The following is a 16,469-nucleotide window of genomic DNA, read 5'->3' on the forward strand; positions in this document are numbered from 1 at the left end:
TTTTTTTTCTCATTTTACCATTTATTGAAAGAAATATATTTAAAAAATGTTAATATGGCAAATAAAATTCCACTGCCAAAAACAACTTTCCTCATTAAGAATTGTTAAGATTGTACTGTTTTCCCAATAAGAATATTTAAAATAATTCTTAGTATAAATAGTCTAAAATAGTGGAATCAGTCCTCTTCGTGCTGTGGAGACAGCACTCTTTCACCTTGCATGGTGCCGGTTGCAAATACTTGCCTTGGTATCTTGACAGACAATGGCTACATTTGTAATGACTTTTGGTACGCAGAATGGAATGTTCTTTTTCTAGATTCGTGCTGTCATCATACTGTTATCGTACTATAGTTTTCTAGATTTTGAAAATGCGCGTTCCAAGCATGGAATGTCTGAAGGGGGTAAGCCAGCATGAGTTTGGTACAATTAACATTGTTCCATGGGTCAAAATGCATCAAATTCAAGGAACAAATCGAAGAATTGTCACCTTACCGATACAGAAATACACTTCCTTATCTCTGGATAAAAACAGAACACAACCAGGTACAGGGCACAGAGCTACAGCAGGAATTTCAAATTATACATCTCTGCATAAAGTCAAAACATCTTCATGGGTTTATACTGCACATTTTGTATACGTATCGTAAATGCAATATAGGCGTACATCGATCCAGATTGTCTATAAATCAATGAAATCTCAGCAATAAGTTGAGCTGACTATTTACATCAAGCAATAAACTCTTAGCTAAAGATCACAGCATCGAATCTTTACTGCTGAAACATATTTGAACACAAAATAGTTCTCTTACAATAAATACAGTAGTTATAGTCTTTCTTTGAAAATGTAGTTTAACAAAATCATACATCTTATTACTAGACACATTTTTTTATTAAGTACATTTTACAGTGTAGTGATCCTGATCGTCACAATGCTGAGTAACCAAAAAACACAGCACATATTAACTTGCATAGTTAAAAAATGTGTTGCTTTAGTAGCACGGGTAACATATTGCCACAATTTTTAACCCAGCACTTTAAGTAGTCCCTTTTGTGCTGTGAGGGAATCTTAATCGAAACATTTAACAAATAATTACATTTAACCATCCTTGAAGATATTGAATAAAAATAAATACAAAAAAACAAACAAACAGATGATGACCTGCTACATCTGCTGTAAACCCAGATGGCCACTGTCAAGGGATTTTTTTTTCTTCTTCTGAGTAATAGTGTGACAACCATAGCATGCTACCTCTCTTGTCATTGTAAATGTAACCAATGATGGATTTAATGCACAGCATGAATATTAGAGACAGAAGTATCCACACTATGTAGAGCAGATCTGTTCTGTGTATATATATATATATATATATATATATATATATATATATATATATATATATATATATATATATATATATATATATATATATATATATATATATATATAGGGGTTTCAGGGAGTTACAGGAAAATAATTTCATCCAGGGTTTCTGATGTCATAAATTACGAGACCAAAGGTCGGGTAATTTATAAAAACTGTCTCAGAAACCCGAGATGGAATTGTTTTCCTGTAACTCACTGAAGAGGCCCATCTATTATTTTTTTTATAATACATGGATACCCTTGTGATGCTAATATTAAAGAAGACAAGGTTCAGCAGTACAGTTCGTGTTTTTTTAAAATAGTGTTTTTCAGTGCTGTACAGATGTTCTATGTTGTTATCCGTTTAGTTTCTCTGAGAATGTACCAGCTTTAATTTTTTTTTTTTTTAAAGTTCAAGTATATTTTCCTCTAGAGGTATTATCCCTTTTTTTCAAATGGCTCAGGATGCAAATATAGACTTCATATATATATATATATATATGTGTGTGTGTGTGTGTTTGTGATAATGACAGAGATGCTGGAAGCATATTTAAATTTCCACATATTCATGTGTATACAAGATATGTATTTAATTCAAGTACCATTTGTTTAAATATACTTAGCAGTAATAATGTTACACATAAATCACTTTACATTGTGAACCTGCTGTAACCAATTCACAAAAACAGACAAGGCAAAACTCAACATCTAAACATGAAAAGATATCTGCATACAATCAAAATAAAAGTAAGATGACCTACACACTGGATCGAAACCAATTTGTATCTTAGTCAACTTTTAGTTTTGTTGCTTACAGGTAATGTTTTCAGAACAATACCCAGGTGTTGCCATCCGATACAAAAAACACAGTAGCAGCTCAGAAATGTCTGTTAACAAACAAATAAATTCAGAAATAAATTATGTTTACAATTACCCATCCTCACACAGCCCTCAGAAACTGAGAATTTCTTGCTGTAGTGCAGGTAGGATGTTAAAAGTTACCCAACAGGTACCCTGTGATTTTAATCACAGGAAAATAATAAAATTCCCCTATGCAAAATTCTGGTGGTTTGAGCATTACTCATTAACATCCACAGGAAAAAACATTTTATCTATATTAACAGAGCTGGGTTCACAAACAGTATAGCCCTGGCTGAGATACAAATGCTCAGTCCATGTGTGAATACCACTGGGAGGTCAGAGGAAGATCTGTGGCTTTAAAAGTACACACAAATTTCAAATGAAGGCAGAAATTTTGTTCAGGTGGGTTAACAATGGGGATTTATCATCAGTTTGCATTTCATATTAAAAACAGGGACCATAAAAAAAAAAGTCCTATTTATTTAATCGCCTTCATCATAAAATCAATATATACAGTAAAAGAAACCAGTCATCAACAAATCCAAACTCAAAATAGAATAAAAATCTTCCTCATTCTCTTTTAACATAGTCTAATTCCATCACTGGAACATAAACGTTTCAGATAAGGGGGTCAAAACTGCATTTGTTTGAAGTTCAGCCGTATCTAACAGTTCCGCTAAATACTTAGCATTATAGAGATTTTTTTAAATAAAATAACTTTGCAACTTCGTTTTAAACCTGTACGGCACTAATAATTATTTCTTCAGTTTTATTCACTGAAATAATAAATCACAACCTCTTTTTTTTTTTTTTTTTTTTTTTTTTTTAGCACCAACACATCCTGAAATACTCGGCTGTTCAAGTCTAGTGTATTGTTTGGATTGTTTCTAGTTCCTGTACCTTCTGACAACAAAGCAACATTCTCACCGTTATTCCTTTTTGCCTTTTGGATTAAAGGGATACATTGAGCATCTTCAGAATAAATGGTTGTGTGAATCTCAAAAAAAATAGAATCTGTAAAAGAAATACTTGAGAGAGATCCAGAGAGAGAGGGGGAGAGAGATCCAGAGAGAGAGGGGGAGAGAGAAACTCAGAAGCCCTGCTCATTCTCCCCCAGGCAGTCTGGTCGAACTGGCATCCTTCCCATAAGTTCTTTTGAGCCCTTTCAAAGTGGCTCTGGGTGAACAAGCACTCCGATTGTCAGTGTGAATGGCGGCTTTCCTGTGCCCTTGCATCCACTTATGTCAATGTGCTACTGTTGTCTGCAATTCCCCCATGCCCCTGGCAGGACCATTAGAATCGCTTGTCCTCGAGTGGTGTGCCTATGACCAGTTCCTTGTTCCCAAAATCCCAGTATGCTGTCATGTGAAACGCCATGTTGGACAGAACCACCAGGTACTCCAGGAATGCGAACACTGTGTACACTGGGGAAGAGGGTAGCGAGTTAGTGAAGTAAAGCTGGAGCAGGAGGATACATGGACTTGAATGTATGAGACAAGTTCACCAGTAACATTTGTCAAAAGGGGATTGTAATATAACAATTAAAGTTGGTTTCTCAATTTTTTTTTCTTCACTAAAACATCTGACAACAGGAAACAAGTATTTCTCCTTTTTTCAACATGGGCTTCTAAAAGTGACATCATTTATTAATAACAAATAACTACATGCCCACTACTCACCCCCGGGTTCGCAGTAGGCGTTATGCCGAACAAAAACACATAGGGCAGAGATGAAGGTCATCAGGTTGAAGATGAAGATGCGATGCTTCCAGAGATAGGAAGTCAGTTCCTAGAATATGCAAAGAGAAGAATGAATTGTGAAATTTCACTTACATTAGTCCGATATAGAAAACTACATTTATCGTATTACAAAACTGACAAATTCTACTGGTTACCCAATTAAAATACTTTTGCCAGTTTTCACATTTTTACTGCAACAGCTGCAAATACACTCACTGGCCAAAAAATATAAATAAATAAATAAATAAATAAAACCATATGTAGGCAATTAATTCAGGAGAATGACAATGGGTTCTCAAGCTGGCTGGCTCATCCCGAAACGCTGAGGCTATCAGATGAGGTCATGGAAAGAGTCTCCAGATGTTCCTGGAATGGCAGCATTTACAGAATAGCACCACAGGAAAAGCATCATTCTGAAAGCAAGTGAGATAAGGACGGATCTAGCCTAGATGTGTTCAACATATTGCGACAAGCAACAGATGTGCTAAAGTGGCTCAGATCACAGAAATCCTCAACACTGGACAAGATAGTGTTTCTACTTGAACATACTGTATGCCTATTCACTTACCTCTTATCAACTCTGAAGGCCTGTGTTTGAACAAGTTTTGTGAACATTTACCACATTTTCATTTGTAGGTGTAAGTAATACAAGTAACACTACATTCACACTGCGCCTTCTCTACTGCTTTTACGGTACAACTAAAGTCTGCGGCTTTGAAAAGTACACCAATGCAATTAAAATAAATAATATACCAGGTATATAGATAGAGACACATACGTATTATATATATATATATATATATATATATATATATATATATATATATATATATATACACACACACACACATAATGTACAACAGCCACATTCTAACACTCCCCCTCGCCCCCCAAAGGCAACAACTGCTAAGTATTAAAAGCAACGAATACAAAAAAGGAGTCAGTCACATTCTTATATATAGTAATGTAATACAAACCTACAATCAATAAAGGTCTCCCATACATCCTTCATTTTTAACTTAACACATTTGCAACATGTAGTCTTTTGCAATAAAAACACTTTTGCACCTTTTCCATCTCGATGCCAACATTACTATTAAGATTTTTACACTGTCTAATCTATTTAGATTTTTGCTGCACTTTCATGATCAGAAATAGAAAGTAGAATTCTGTACAGTACAGTCTTGGCGTCTAACAGGCGAAAGTCAAGGCAGATGGGGAAAGACATGTACTTGTCACTTTCTAATTCACATTTGCTTTTTTTTTATTTTTATTTTTATTTCAATCCATACCAATTACTTCTTCAAAATCAGACCAGAAAGCGCATGATCCGAGATGCTTTGCAGTCAAGGTCCCAGGGTGTCAATGAAACAGCAAGGGACAGGTCAACCTGGTATGCAGTACATGTGAAAGGTTGAGTGTGGGCAGACTCTACTTGTAAGTCACTATATACTGCAATTACGTGCAATTGCAATTTGGGCTGATGATAATATGCAGAGTGCATCAGCTGGCTGCAAGACTATGTGTTTCAGTTCTGCAAGCTGCTAGGCCAGTACAGGAAATGCGTCTGTCTTTGTGATTTAGGGTCCAGCACTGTGAATATAAATACAGTCTGTGGCTTCCTTAAACTCGCTACTGTAACAACCCCTCCCCCCAATCTGAACACCCAGAGCCGAGCCAGTCCAAAACTTTGAACATGGGGTTCAGCAAGTTGCAGCGACAAAAGGAAGAATGATGTTCTTATGTTAGAAGTATGTTGGCGATGAAGTCCTTTGTAGAAAACTATATTCTTTGGGATATACACTGGTTATCTTGAATCTAAGCTGGACAAGTGACTTGCAATACCTCTCTTTTCAGCGGTTACAGAGTGAGTGTCAGCTGGTAAGCTCTTAGTCCTCGACTCTAACCAGTAGGCCACACTGGTTGCTGCTGCAGGCTTTTAAACTATGAATGGGGTGGAGATGCTGGAGGTAATTTTTACATCTGAAAGCACACTACAAGCAAATCACTTTCCCTATCACTAATACAAGTTAGGAACTCAGTAAATAAACAGGTGGTCCTTTCAAGAAAAAGAATAAAAAAAAAACCACATTTATTTCTTTAGAAAAAAAAACAAACAAAAAACTACTTTTTAAACAATGGCCAACTGCCTCGCTTACTAAAACAGGAAATCTCTTTTTTTTCCTCCTCATTTTGCAAAATGTACTGTGTTGCTTAAGTCGTTGCAACACTGAGCAGCTTTGTTTGCAAATGTGGAAAGACTCAAGCTTAGCAAGCACTTGTTATCATTTATATATTTATATATACACACACACACACACACACAGGTATATATGGGGAGTGGATGCGACTGTAAAACAGACAAGTTCACTATATTACACTGTATATATTACTTGTATACAGTCAGCGCCACTTAAATCAGGACACTGGTAAATCGGGATTTCTGCTTTAATGGGATAAACTTTGGGAGACTGTTCTTCCCAATGCTATTTATGTTGTTTAATTGGGATACAGTATTTTCAAATGATGAACAAAGATCGCTTTTCAGAGCAAGACAGGTTCATGTAGCGCAGTGACTACGTGATTACGCTGTGACCTGCTTAAATTGGGTAAACCAGTGGTTTTTGCCTCACTTGTCATTTGCGAGTTGTTGTCATGACTGACAAGCAAAAACAAATCGATTTCATTTTGTTTAGGAATAAAAAAAACAATTGATTTGCATTTCAAATGATGCATTTAGCTTTTATTCATAATGTGATGTGATTTCATTCTTTTTCTTTTCATTTAGAAATTTAAAAAACAGTAAAAATATACTTCTTTCTTGTGCATGTCGTAATTTATGAATAGAAGTGCGATTAAGGTCCTCTCAAATGCCTCTCGTTTAATCGGTACAGCCACTTATTCAGAATATTTTTTACATCGCCCGAGGAGTCCCGATAAAGCGGCGGCGACTGTAGAAGTAAAACCGAACATAATAATTTGAAATTTAAAAGACGAACTGGATATTTTGTCCCTTTCAAAAGTAGTTATAGTACTGTTAGTAGGCCCCTTTATATGTATAAAAACAGCAGAGCAATGAAACTTGACACAAGGAGGCCCAAATGATGGGAAACAAGATTATGGAACCACCACCATCATACGTCAGATAGCAGACACCTTTTATGTTTTGTTGCATTATGAGAATCATTAGTCGCAGAGAATGTTTAGAGATTGAATACAGCATTTTCACAAGGACTCATAACAGCTCTTGACAGATGGAATCCTTCCAAACAGTTTGTCATTGCAAAATGGCCAAATGACTTAATAATCAATCAGCACAATACTGGACATGTGCCTGCATGTCAGCCGTAGGTATTGAAAGAACTGCTTTACTTTCTTATAGCAAAGGAACCATGACAAGGTCTCCTGTATATACTTACAATGTGCAATTACGTCCCCCCGCCCCACTCCAGAAACGCAATTCATTTTGCACACACGTCATAAGGACAGTAACGTAGTAATCTTCTCCACAAAGTGGTAAGTGTTGGGAAGCAAACACAGATCTTTACTCAGATGAGCTGCAGATTTCTCAGACAGCAGGGGAAAGCCTTGCTCATTAGTGCCTAGCTCTGCTATGTGGGCAACACTGAGGTCACACAGCTTTGCTTCACTCTGTCCAAATGCAATTCAACAATTTTGCTTCCTGTTTTTGGGTTGTGCATGTGATACACTTGTTAATATGTGGGTGGGTGTGTGCGTGCACTTTTATTTAGGAGTGTGGGAGAACAACTTTTTTTTTTTTTTTTTTTTTTAAAAGCTCATTCATTTACATAGGAGACAGTGCTGATGAGCCATGAACCTTTTTTTTCTTTTTTTTTTTTTTTAAATACAAATTTCTTCAGAAATACAAAAAAAACAACAATTACTTGCCATTTACTTTCTTTAAAATAACTCTGAATCCCAGAAGCTAGACACACTGGCGTACCAATCACTGCTTTTCCTAAGACTAAAGTGTTTTTAATGTGAACTTAATTCCTTCATACGACTTTACGAAGCTGACTGGAAGTGTAGCATTGAAGTATCTGAAAGGAATGTTTGTTAAACATTCTTCACTAACAGCTACAAATACAGACGTGCTCAAATTTGTTGGTACCCTTACAGCTCATTGAAATAATGCTTCATTCCTCCTGAAAAGTGATGAAATTAAAAGCTATTTTATCATGTATACTTGCATGCCTTTGGTATGTCATAGAATAAAGCAAAGCAGCTGTGAAAAGAGATGAATTATTGCTTATTCTACAAAGATATTCTAAAATGGCCTGGACACATTTGTTGGTACCCCTTAGAAAAGATAACAAATAATTGGATTATAGTGATATTTCAAACTAATTAGTTTCTTTAATTTGTATCACACATGTCTCCAATCTTGTAATCAGTCATTCAGCCTAATTAAATGGAGAAAAGTAGTCACTGTGCTGTTTGGTATCATTGTGTGCACCACACTGAACATGGACCAGAGAAAGCAAAGGAGAGAGTTGTCTGAGGAGATCAGAAAGAAAATAATAGACAAGCATGGTAAAGGTAAAGGCTACAAGACCATCTCCAAGCAGCTTGATGTTCCTGTGACAACAGTGGCAAATATTATTAAGAAGTTTAAGGTCCATGGAACTGTAGCCAACCTCCCTGGGCGCGGCCGCAAGAGGAAAATCGACCCCAGAGTGAACAGAAGGATAGTGCGAATGGTAGAAAAAGAACCAAGGATAACTGCCAAAGAGATGCAAGCTGAACTCTAAGGTGAAGGTACGTCAGTTTCTGATCGCACCATCCGTCGCTTTTTGAGCGAAAGTGGGCTCCATGGAAGAAGACCCAGGAGGACTCCACTTTTGACAGAAAAACATAAAAAAGCCAGACTGGAATTTGCTAAAATGCATATTGACAAGCCACAACCCTTCTGGGAGAATGTCCTTTGGACAGATGAGTCAAAACTGGAGCTTTTTGGCAAGTCACATCAGTTCTATGTTCACAGACGAAAAAATGAAACTTTCAAAAGAAAAGAACACCATACCTACAGTGAAACATGGAGGAGGCTCGGTTATGTTTTGGGGCTGCTTTGCTGCGCCTGGCACAGGGTGCCTTGAATCTGTGCAGGGCACAATGAAATCAAGACTATCAAGGCATTCTGGAGCAAAACGTACTGCCCAGTGTCAGAAAGCTCTGTCTCAGTCGCAGGTCATGGGTCCTCCAACAGGATAATGACCCAAAACACATAGCTAAAAAGCACCCAAGAATGGGTAAGAACAAAACATTGGACTATTCTGAAGTGGCCTTCTATGAGTCCTGATCTGAATCCTATCGAACATCTATGGAAAGAGCTGAAACTTGCAGTCTGGAGAAGGCACCCATCAAACCTGAGACAGCTGGAGCAGTTTGCTCAGGAAGAGTGGGCCAAACTACCTGTTAACAGGTGCAGAAGTCTCATTGAGAGCTACAGAAAACGTTTGATTGCAGTGATTGCCTCTAAAGGTTGTGCAACAAAATATTAGGTTAGCGGTCCCATCATTTTTGTCCATGCCATTTTCATTTGTTTTATTATTTACAATATTATGTTGAATAAAAAATCAAAAGCAAAGTCTGATTTCTATTAAATATGGAATAAACAATGGTGGATGCCAATTACTTTTGTCAGTTTCAAGTTATTTCAGAGAAAATTGTGCATGCTTCGTTTTTTGTGGAGGGGTACCAACAAATTTGAGCACGTCTGTAAATAACCATTACAAAAATCTAATTTCTCTCTAATATAATTAGTGTGTTTCATAAAGGAAAATCTGAGCCCTACAAAATTGAGATTATATATATATATATATATATATATATATATATATATATATACACACACACACACACACACAGTGTATTTTTTATATTATATATATATATAAATAAAATACTGGAATTATTTTGTACTTTAAAATGCACAGTACTGCTATATAAAAATAACTGTGTCAAGAGACATGTGCAATCAGTTCTCAATCTGTGGTCTGCGGACCACTGGTGGTCTGCCGGCTCCCTTCAGGTGGTCCGTGGAAAGGTTACATAATTATGGAAAAGAAGCAGCAGCATAGTTTATAGATCCCATTGCAAACCCAAAATTTGAGACCTTAAACTCAGGAAGAAAATGCATACATGGAGAAGTCTAAACTCTCCCTCATATATAGTTTTTAAGTGTCAATGTATTCTTTACTAGGGAGTTTTTGTGTATTGCGCTCACGTGCACTCAACACAGCTTGTAAAGAAAGGGATAACACACGACAGGGTGTGCGTTGTGTTGCATGAACATACTGCTGTAGTTGGGTTGGAGCCACGAAGCGAAGCAACACAACGCACAAGCCCTGGAGTTGTATCTCACTTATAAAACTGTGCATTGTACAGTTATATAACTGCACGTTAGAAAAATCCTCAACAGCCAATCAGCGTGCAGCATCCAAACATTCTGTTTTATAAATAAAGATTACAGCTAGAGATTCGTAGCTCTGACTGTGCTGGCACCTCATGGATGCATTGTAATTTCACAGATTATTAATTCACATAAATACATTTCTGCTGTAATTATTAATTTAAAAATAAAACTATACATTCCACCCCCCTCCCCTGTAAATTCGTGTTAATGAAAAGTAAACTAGAACCGTTTGAGTTTGAGAACCACCACGCTAGAGTTTGACATGTGTAATGTAATGGAGCACTGCCACCTACAGGCTGGATTCCTGTACTGCTCCAAAAACAGCAAAGTCTCTTTCGATACATCTTTCTGGCAGGGGCACAATTGTATGAAGCAGACAGGATGTCCACTACAAGGAACTTCATTCATTCTCCAAGTTAACTCACAGAAAAGCATAGGCGACTTTTTTTTTTTTTTTAATTTAGAGATTTGAAGTGTCAATGTATCACGGACAGTAGGAAATAGTGCCTAATAGAGATGCAACATTTAAATCGACGCATCGATTATTGATCATCTATCCTTAAATTTCCAGGGCTTTGATTACATATTGGTGAATCGATTCATCACATTAGAGCCCAGATTTAAGTCTCCCATTGCCAGTTTGCATTCAAACCTTGATAAAGGTAGCTGTGCTTATATTAGTGCAAGCACATTGCTTGGAAACAAATGTTAGGCCTCTGGATTTGCATTGGACAAGTCATATCAGTATTTTATTTAAACATTTTCTGCTTTAAACATTAAAATGAAACCAATTATTTAAAAAAAAAAAAAATGGAAGAATCGGACACTAAGATTGGTAATGTTTGGGGTATATGGTAAATGCTTTTGACATAAAATGTTAACAGAATGTTAATAAGCAGATGAATTGTGTTTAAAAAAACAGTATTGATGTTGTATTATTAATGTCTTAAAGGGACATATGGTGAGGACGTACGCATATTCTTTTCAGTTGTTAATTTAACTCAAGTATTTTTAATTTTTTTTTTGTTTATTTCTCAAAAGTGTTCTCATTTGAATAAGTTGTGTCTTGCTGTTTAACTATTATGCACAGCAGAGTTTTCAGTTATAGGGTCTTTTGATACAAATCCTAATGTTTGTTCTTGATACTGAAAAATAAAATGTTGATGCATCAAATATTGTCAGTAAGTATGTGATAATTGATTAGGTGCCGATTGAACCACTAGTGCTTGAGGATTGCACTGTTTGAGCACCTTAAATAAGCACCATTGCGTTGTACATCATATCAAACTTCGGGTTACTTCTCTGTGTTGAACACATTTCCCATACAAACCTCAATGACAATTCATAAACAAGTATAAAGAACATATCTGATAATTAAAACTTACCAGAAAGAAGGGAAACCAGGATAGGACAAAAGGAGGGGAACACTTATAAATTATAGCATTAAATACAGTCAAGAGATCATAAATTAATAATTAATTACTATAACAGAACCTCTTCAGTACGGAAGGCACAATGACTTTTCCCCACTGAAGGTATTTCTGGTGACAAATTGTCAAGAGATGATACAGCAGAGACAAAGCTCTGACTTATTAGGTACGGCACAGGAAACATTAATCATACCTCCTGTTCTAAGCAATGTTTGCCTACCCGACTTCTTAGGTTTATAACTAAGAGTTAATGAGGGCAAATTCTGTGAAAATGCTCCATTTGTCACAGAGAAGTCATCAATATCAGACTCTGTAATGAATGGTCTATACCAAGGGTTCTCAAACTTTGTGAAAAAAACCCAAATGTAATATGTAAAAGATGCCGCACTTTTGCACACACACACTCACTGACCAATAGAAAAGATTCTCATAGTAAAAGCATATCAAAGTGTAGTAAAGCACAGCGAAAGCATTAACAAGAATAGCAAGGTATGGTAAAGCATATTATTATTAATAAACAGGGCAAAACATGGTAAACACATAGTACAAGCATGGGAAAACTACAAAAATATAATGCAAAAATACTGTGGTAAACTTTTATAAGGGGAGGCTGTGGATCACTGCAGTTTCCAAGCCAAGTAACCCAGATTTAAAAATACTTGATCACATTTTCTCATGAAGTACACTTCATGATGATGACCTCTGTTGCTGCATGGGGCTGTAACGTTTTTCTCTCACCAGAAAACAATACTGAATATAAAATCCCCAAGTTTAATATTTCTCTGCACTGTACACTGCTGAACTGTGCCAGTGCAACTACCAACTGATTTGACAAGCCCATCCAGTTTGTGAAATGCAGAAATGTGGGAAACTGGTCATAAGTATACCAAAATATTACATAAACTCTGTAGACATATTACCAGAATTAATATAAGCAGTAAAAAATAACAGACCTTCTATATTCATTGAGATAATACTGCAATTCTATTTCCCAATGCTTAGTGATTTAATAGTTATTTGATGGATTGTTTTCTGGTTGAGAGGAGATAAACATACAGTACACAATGAAGGAAATACTTAATGTGTATACATAGACAACTGTATTTTTTAAAAATGTATTACATTTAAAATGTTAAGTTTTATTATTTTCTGCGACTACATGTCTATGATGTATGTTGTATTATATTATTATTGCAGTATCATGTGAATGCATTGTATATGTAAGTTCAAACACACATTAAAATCTTCAGTAATATTAAAAGAAACCAAATAAAGTTTAACATTTGTTTAGACAAAACTGAAGAAGACTTATGTATTACTGGTTTTGGTTCCCCGGAGGGTTAGCGCTTATGTTTCTGTGCTGCTTGGCATCAAACCTGGCACAATGGGGTTAAAACAGAGATTTAGCCCAGCTGGTGCTCCTTACTATCTGAATCTCTCTAAACTAAAAGCCTGTATGCTGCAGCAGCACAGAGCTGCATCTTTAATATCATGAACAGTGGCAGGGACAGGCACTGTGCCTTCCCTTGAAGGGTCTGAGAACCTCTGGTCTATACACAGATGTTTGATCATCAAAAAGTCTTGGGACAGTAGTCTGATATTGATGTATTGATTGTAACATACATCATGTTCATGGAATGGCCCTCGAGTGTCAGGGTTCTGTAGAAATAGTTTATTTGTGCAATTGTATTTGTTTGACCATATAAATCTCACTGAAACCCAATAACCAGAGATAATAAGTAGCTAACGATTGCAGATGTTGCACAGGGAAGATAACATTTGTGCCATCAATTTGGTTCGTACTGAAGAGGTCTGCCAACGCAGGTAAGGAATAAGAAGGAAAAGGGCGATTACTGTACCTCTGAACTTACGTGTTTCTTAGCCAGTCGCCACAGCTTGCAGGTCAGATACATGTGGCACAGAGCAGAACACATGAACAGGACGAAGGCATTTTTATGGACCACTGCAGAAACCAAGATTGATAGGTCACAATCTAGCAATTTAAATAAAAAGAGATGCTCTTTTTTTCTGGGGCTGACAACCGTAGTTATAATGCAGTAGATAACATAAATACAGACAGGCACCACCTTATATACCCAGAGATTACATATTCACTAAAGCTTTCACTTCCCTATCCAAGCACAATCAATACTACAGTCAACCCACTTTATACCGCCATGTAAGGGCTATGTTTGCAATAAAATCAAACGTTTTAATTTTGTAGTTATACAATTATAGTATCTCCAGGCCATTTTAATAAAACATTAATCTTTTTTTTTAAACTACAGTACTAGTTCTCACCAGTAGTCATCTTTTCTCATCTGTATGAACATACATGGTTACTTTTGAAGAACAGTTTATACTTTAAAAATAAATAAATAAAAACAAACAAATAAATAAATAAATAAAAATAAAGAACACTCATTTAGTTTCAAATCACCCAAACAATTCCATAAAAACTTTTTTTTTTTTACTGTACTGTCATTTTAACTTTAGTGTTTGTGGCACGACTGTAAGCCTGCTGAATACTATCCCCCATTGTACGATGCCATCTATTTATTTCACAAAGCAATTTAAGCTCAACAGCATTATTTAAGCCATTTAAAAAAAAAACACTTTTTAAATGAAAAAGTAAAAAAAAAATAATTCTGCCGTTTACAAAACTGATGCTTTAGTTTAAGTCAGCCTTCATTTGTGCAAAACGTGCACGTAAACAAACAAACCATACTTTTTTTTTTTTTAACATTTACTGTGGTTATAAAAGTCACTTATCTTAGACTGCGTCAAACCTTTTTCAGGTTAAACAAATCGACCTGTTCCATCAAGGTAAGCCATTTGTTTTTATCCATTAGAATGTCTCCAACTGTCCTTCGATAAACAGTATATGCCTCACTTAGGCGAGAAAACATTTGCAATGTCTTGCTTTATTATTTTGAGATGCATACATGCAGATTTTTTTTCTTTTGCTCTGGTGTTAAATGTAGGGCCGACTCGCCATTTTGTACTTTCTGGTTTGCTTTGAGAGCGGGAGTGTAGATGACATTGGTGTGAACGTTCAGTTAACAACGAATTAGGAAAGTGAGTCAAAGGTTAACTGCATAACTTTGTTGTTTTAATTGACCATGATTATTTCGCTGGCGCTACAATGAGGGAAACTACAATGCTTGTATTTACGTTTGCTTGGCTTGGGAAGTTGGCGGGTGATGGACAGTGGGGTGGCGATATAACGGGTACAAATAGCACAGTTTTTATATTGGTGACATTTGTTCAGAGAGAATAACTGGCGGTATGCAAGGGTGGCGTTATAAAGGGGGGGCAGTATAACGCGGGACAACTGTAATTTAAATCTTCCTTCTGAATGCATTTTAAAACATTTTTAAGGTAATTATTTTCAGTCTGGTGTGTGCAATTTTGGAAAAAATAATTGTTGTCTTGTTATCCAAGGGTCAAAACGCTAGAAAAATCTACTTGCCCCCTCCCTGTTGCACAAAAAAAGTAGAATATAATTTGTAGGATTTTGGTTTTATTTAACAGTGAACACAATCAATCAATCAATCAATTAATTAAACCCCTTTTACACATGTACACCCGACCAGTGTGGTCCTGGGACCCTCACGGGTCGGGTGCTTTTACAGTGGCAATATACCTGACCCGAACCGACCCCTACCCTGAAACTCCGGCCCGATAACACATCTGAATCTGGCTCAGGGCTGAAGCAGGCCGTCATGACACTAGTTCATCTTAACTGTTTCATCTGTAACCTTTATTTTGCCTTTATTCTATATGTTTTACGTTTATTTTTTCAGTGTATTACAGATTTGTACTCTCCATACATTAAGTTTGTAATTATTTGACGAGCGAGTCAATGTTTTGATTTAACTTGGGCCCTTCTGTTAAGTATTAAACAGAAATCATGAAACTCCTTTAACTTACGTTAGATAAGATATGGCACCACATTTAATTCCAATGTTCAAAAATCCCAACACCAAAAAAAAAAAATAATAATAAAAAAAAAAAACAGATACCGGGTGCCTTTTTGTGAAATGGATCATCCTATTTACATAACTCTTTTTCTTTACATTTTGATGAACTTTAAATTCTCCAAAGAAAATATTACCGAAATCGCTATAAACTTATTAAAACACACGGTTCTCTGGCTGCACTTTTGTTTTTAATAAATAGTCAGTCATTAGTCAATGTATCACCACATATGACACACTGAGGACGAGGTTCACCTGCAGTGCCAACAAAGGAAAAATCCAATTTCCAAGGAACTTTTTCATATTTCCAAATGTTTCGTTTTGTTTTGGCACTGATGCAGCTGCACAATTCCTCTTTTTTCATGCACCACCAACCGATCCATTTTATTTATTGAACAAGGATACAATGCATAGGGAACAAAACTAGCCTGTGATGGGTCTCTGTTTTAATAAGTGCTCCCCCCCATTTTACTTGGTAAAATATTACTTACAATTTTGTAGTATTATTACTAGAAATACGACATTACTAGAACCCTCACTGCACCACCCTAAAAAGTTTGACATGCCCCCAGGGGGGGCGCCTCATCGGTTGAGACCTGCTGCTCTACCATGATACAAACACCTAATTTGCTTACCTAATGACATCTAGATCTTCAATACC

The 16,469-nt window shown here is 36.2% G+C and overlaps 1 protein-coding gene across 4 annotated transcripts in view; it reads right to left on the minus strand.

The window, feature by feature from the left end:
- LOC117406098 (post-GPI attachment to proteins factor 2) overlaps positions 1–16,469 on the minus strand; it is a 19,409-nt gene continuing 2,940 nt past the window's right edge. For 2 of the 4 annotated variants that reach the window (XM_059030425.1, XM_059030427.1), the window contains exons 4-6: positions 13,688–13,791; positions 3,903–4,011; positions 1–3,647 (exon numbers count right to left, since the gene is read on the minus strand). In XM_059030425.1, the coding sequence (XP_058886408.1) occupies positions 3,517–3,647; positions 3,903–4,011; positions 13,688–13,791 (344 nt within the window). In that variant the 3' untranslated portion in view covers positions 1–3,516. The remainder of the gene's footprint in view (positions 3,648–3,902; positions 4,012–13,687; positions 13,792–16,469) is intronic. The other 2 variants (XR_009329542.1, XM_059030426.1) reach the window with 2 other exon arrangements.

The sequence above is a fragment of the Acipenser ruthenus genome, chromosome 9 (assembly GCF_902713425.1).
Source record: "Acipenser ruthenus chromosome 9, fAciRut3.2 maternal haplotype, whole genome shotgun sequence".
Classification (NCBI taxonomy): Eukaryota; Metazoa; Chordata; class Actinopteri; order Acipenseriformes; family Acipenseridae; genus Acipenser; species Acipenser ruthenus.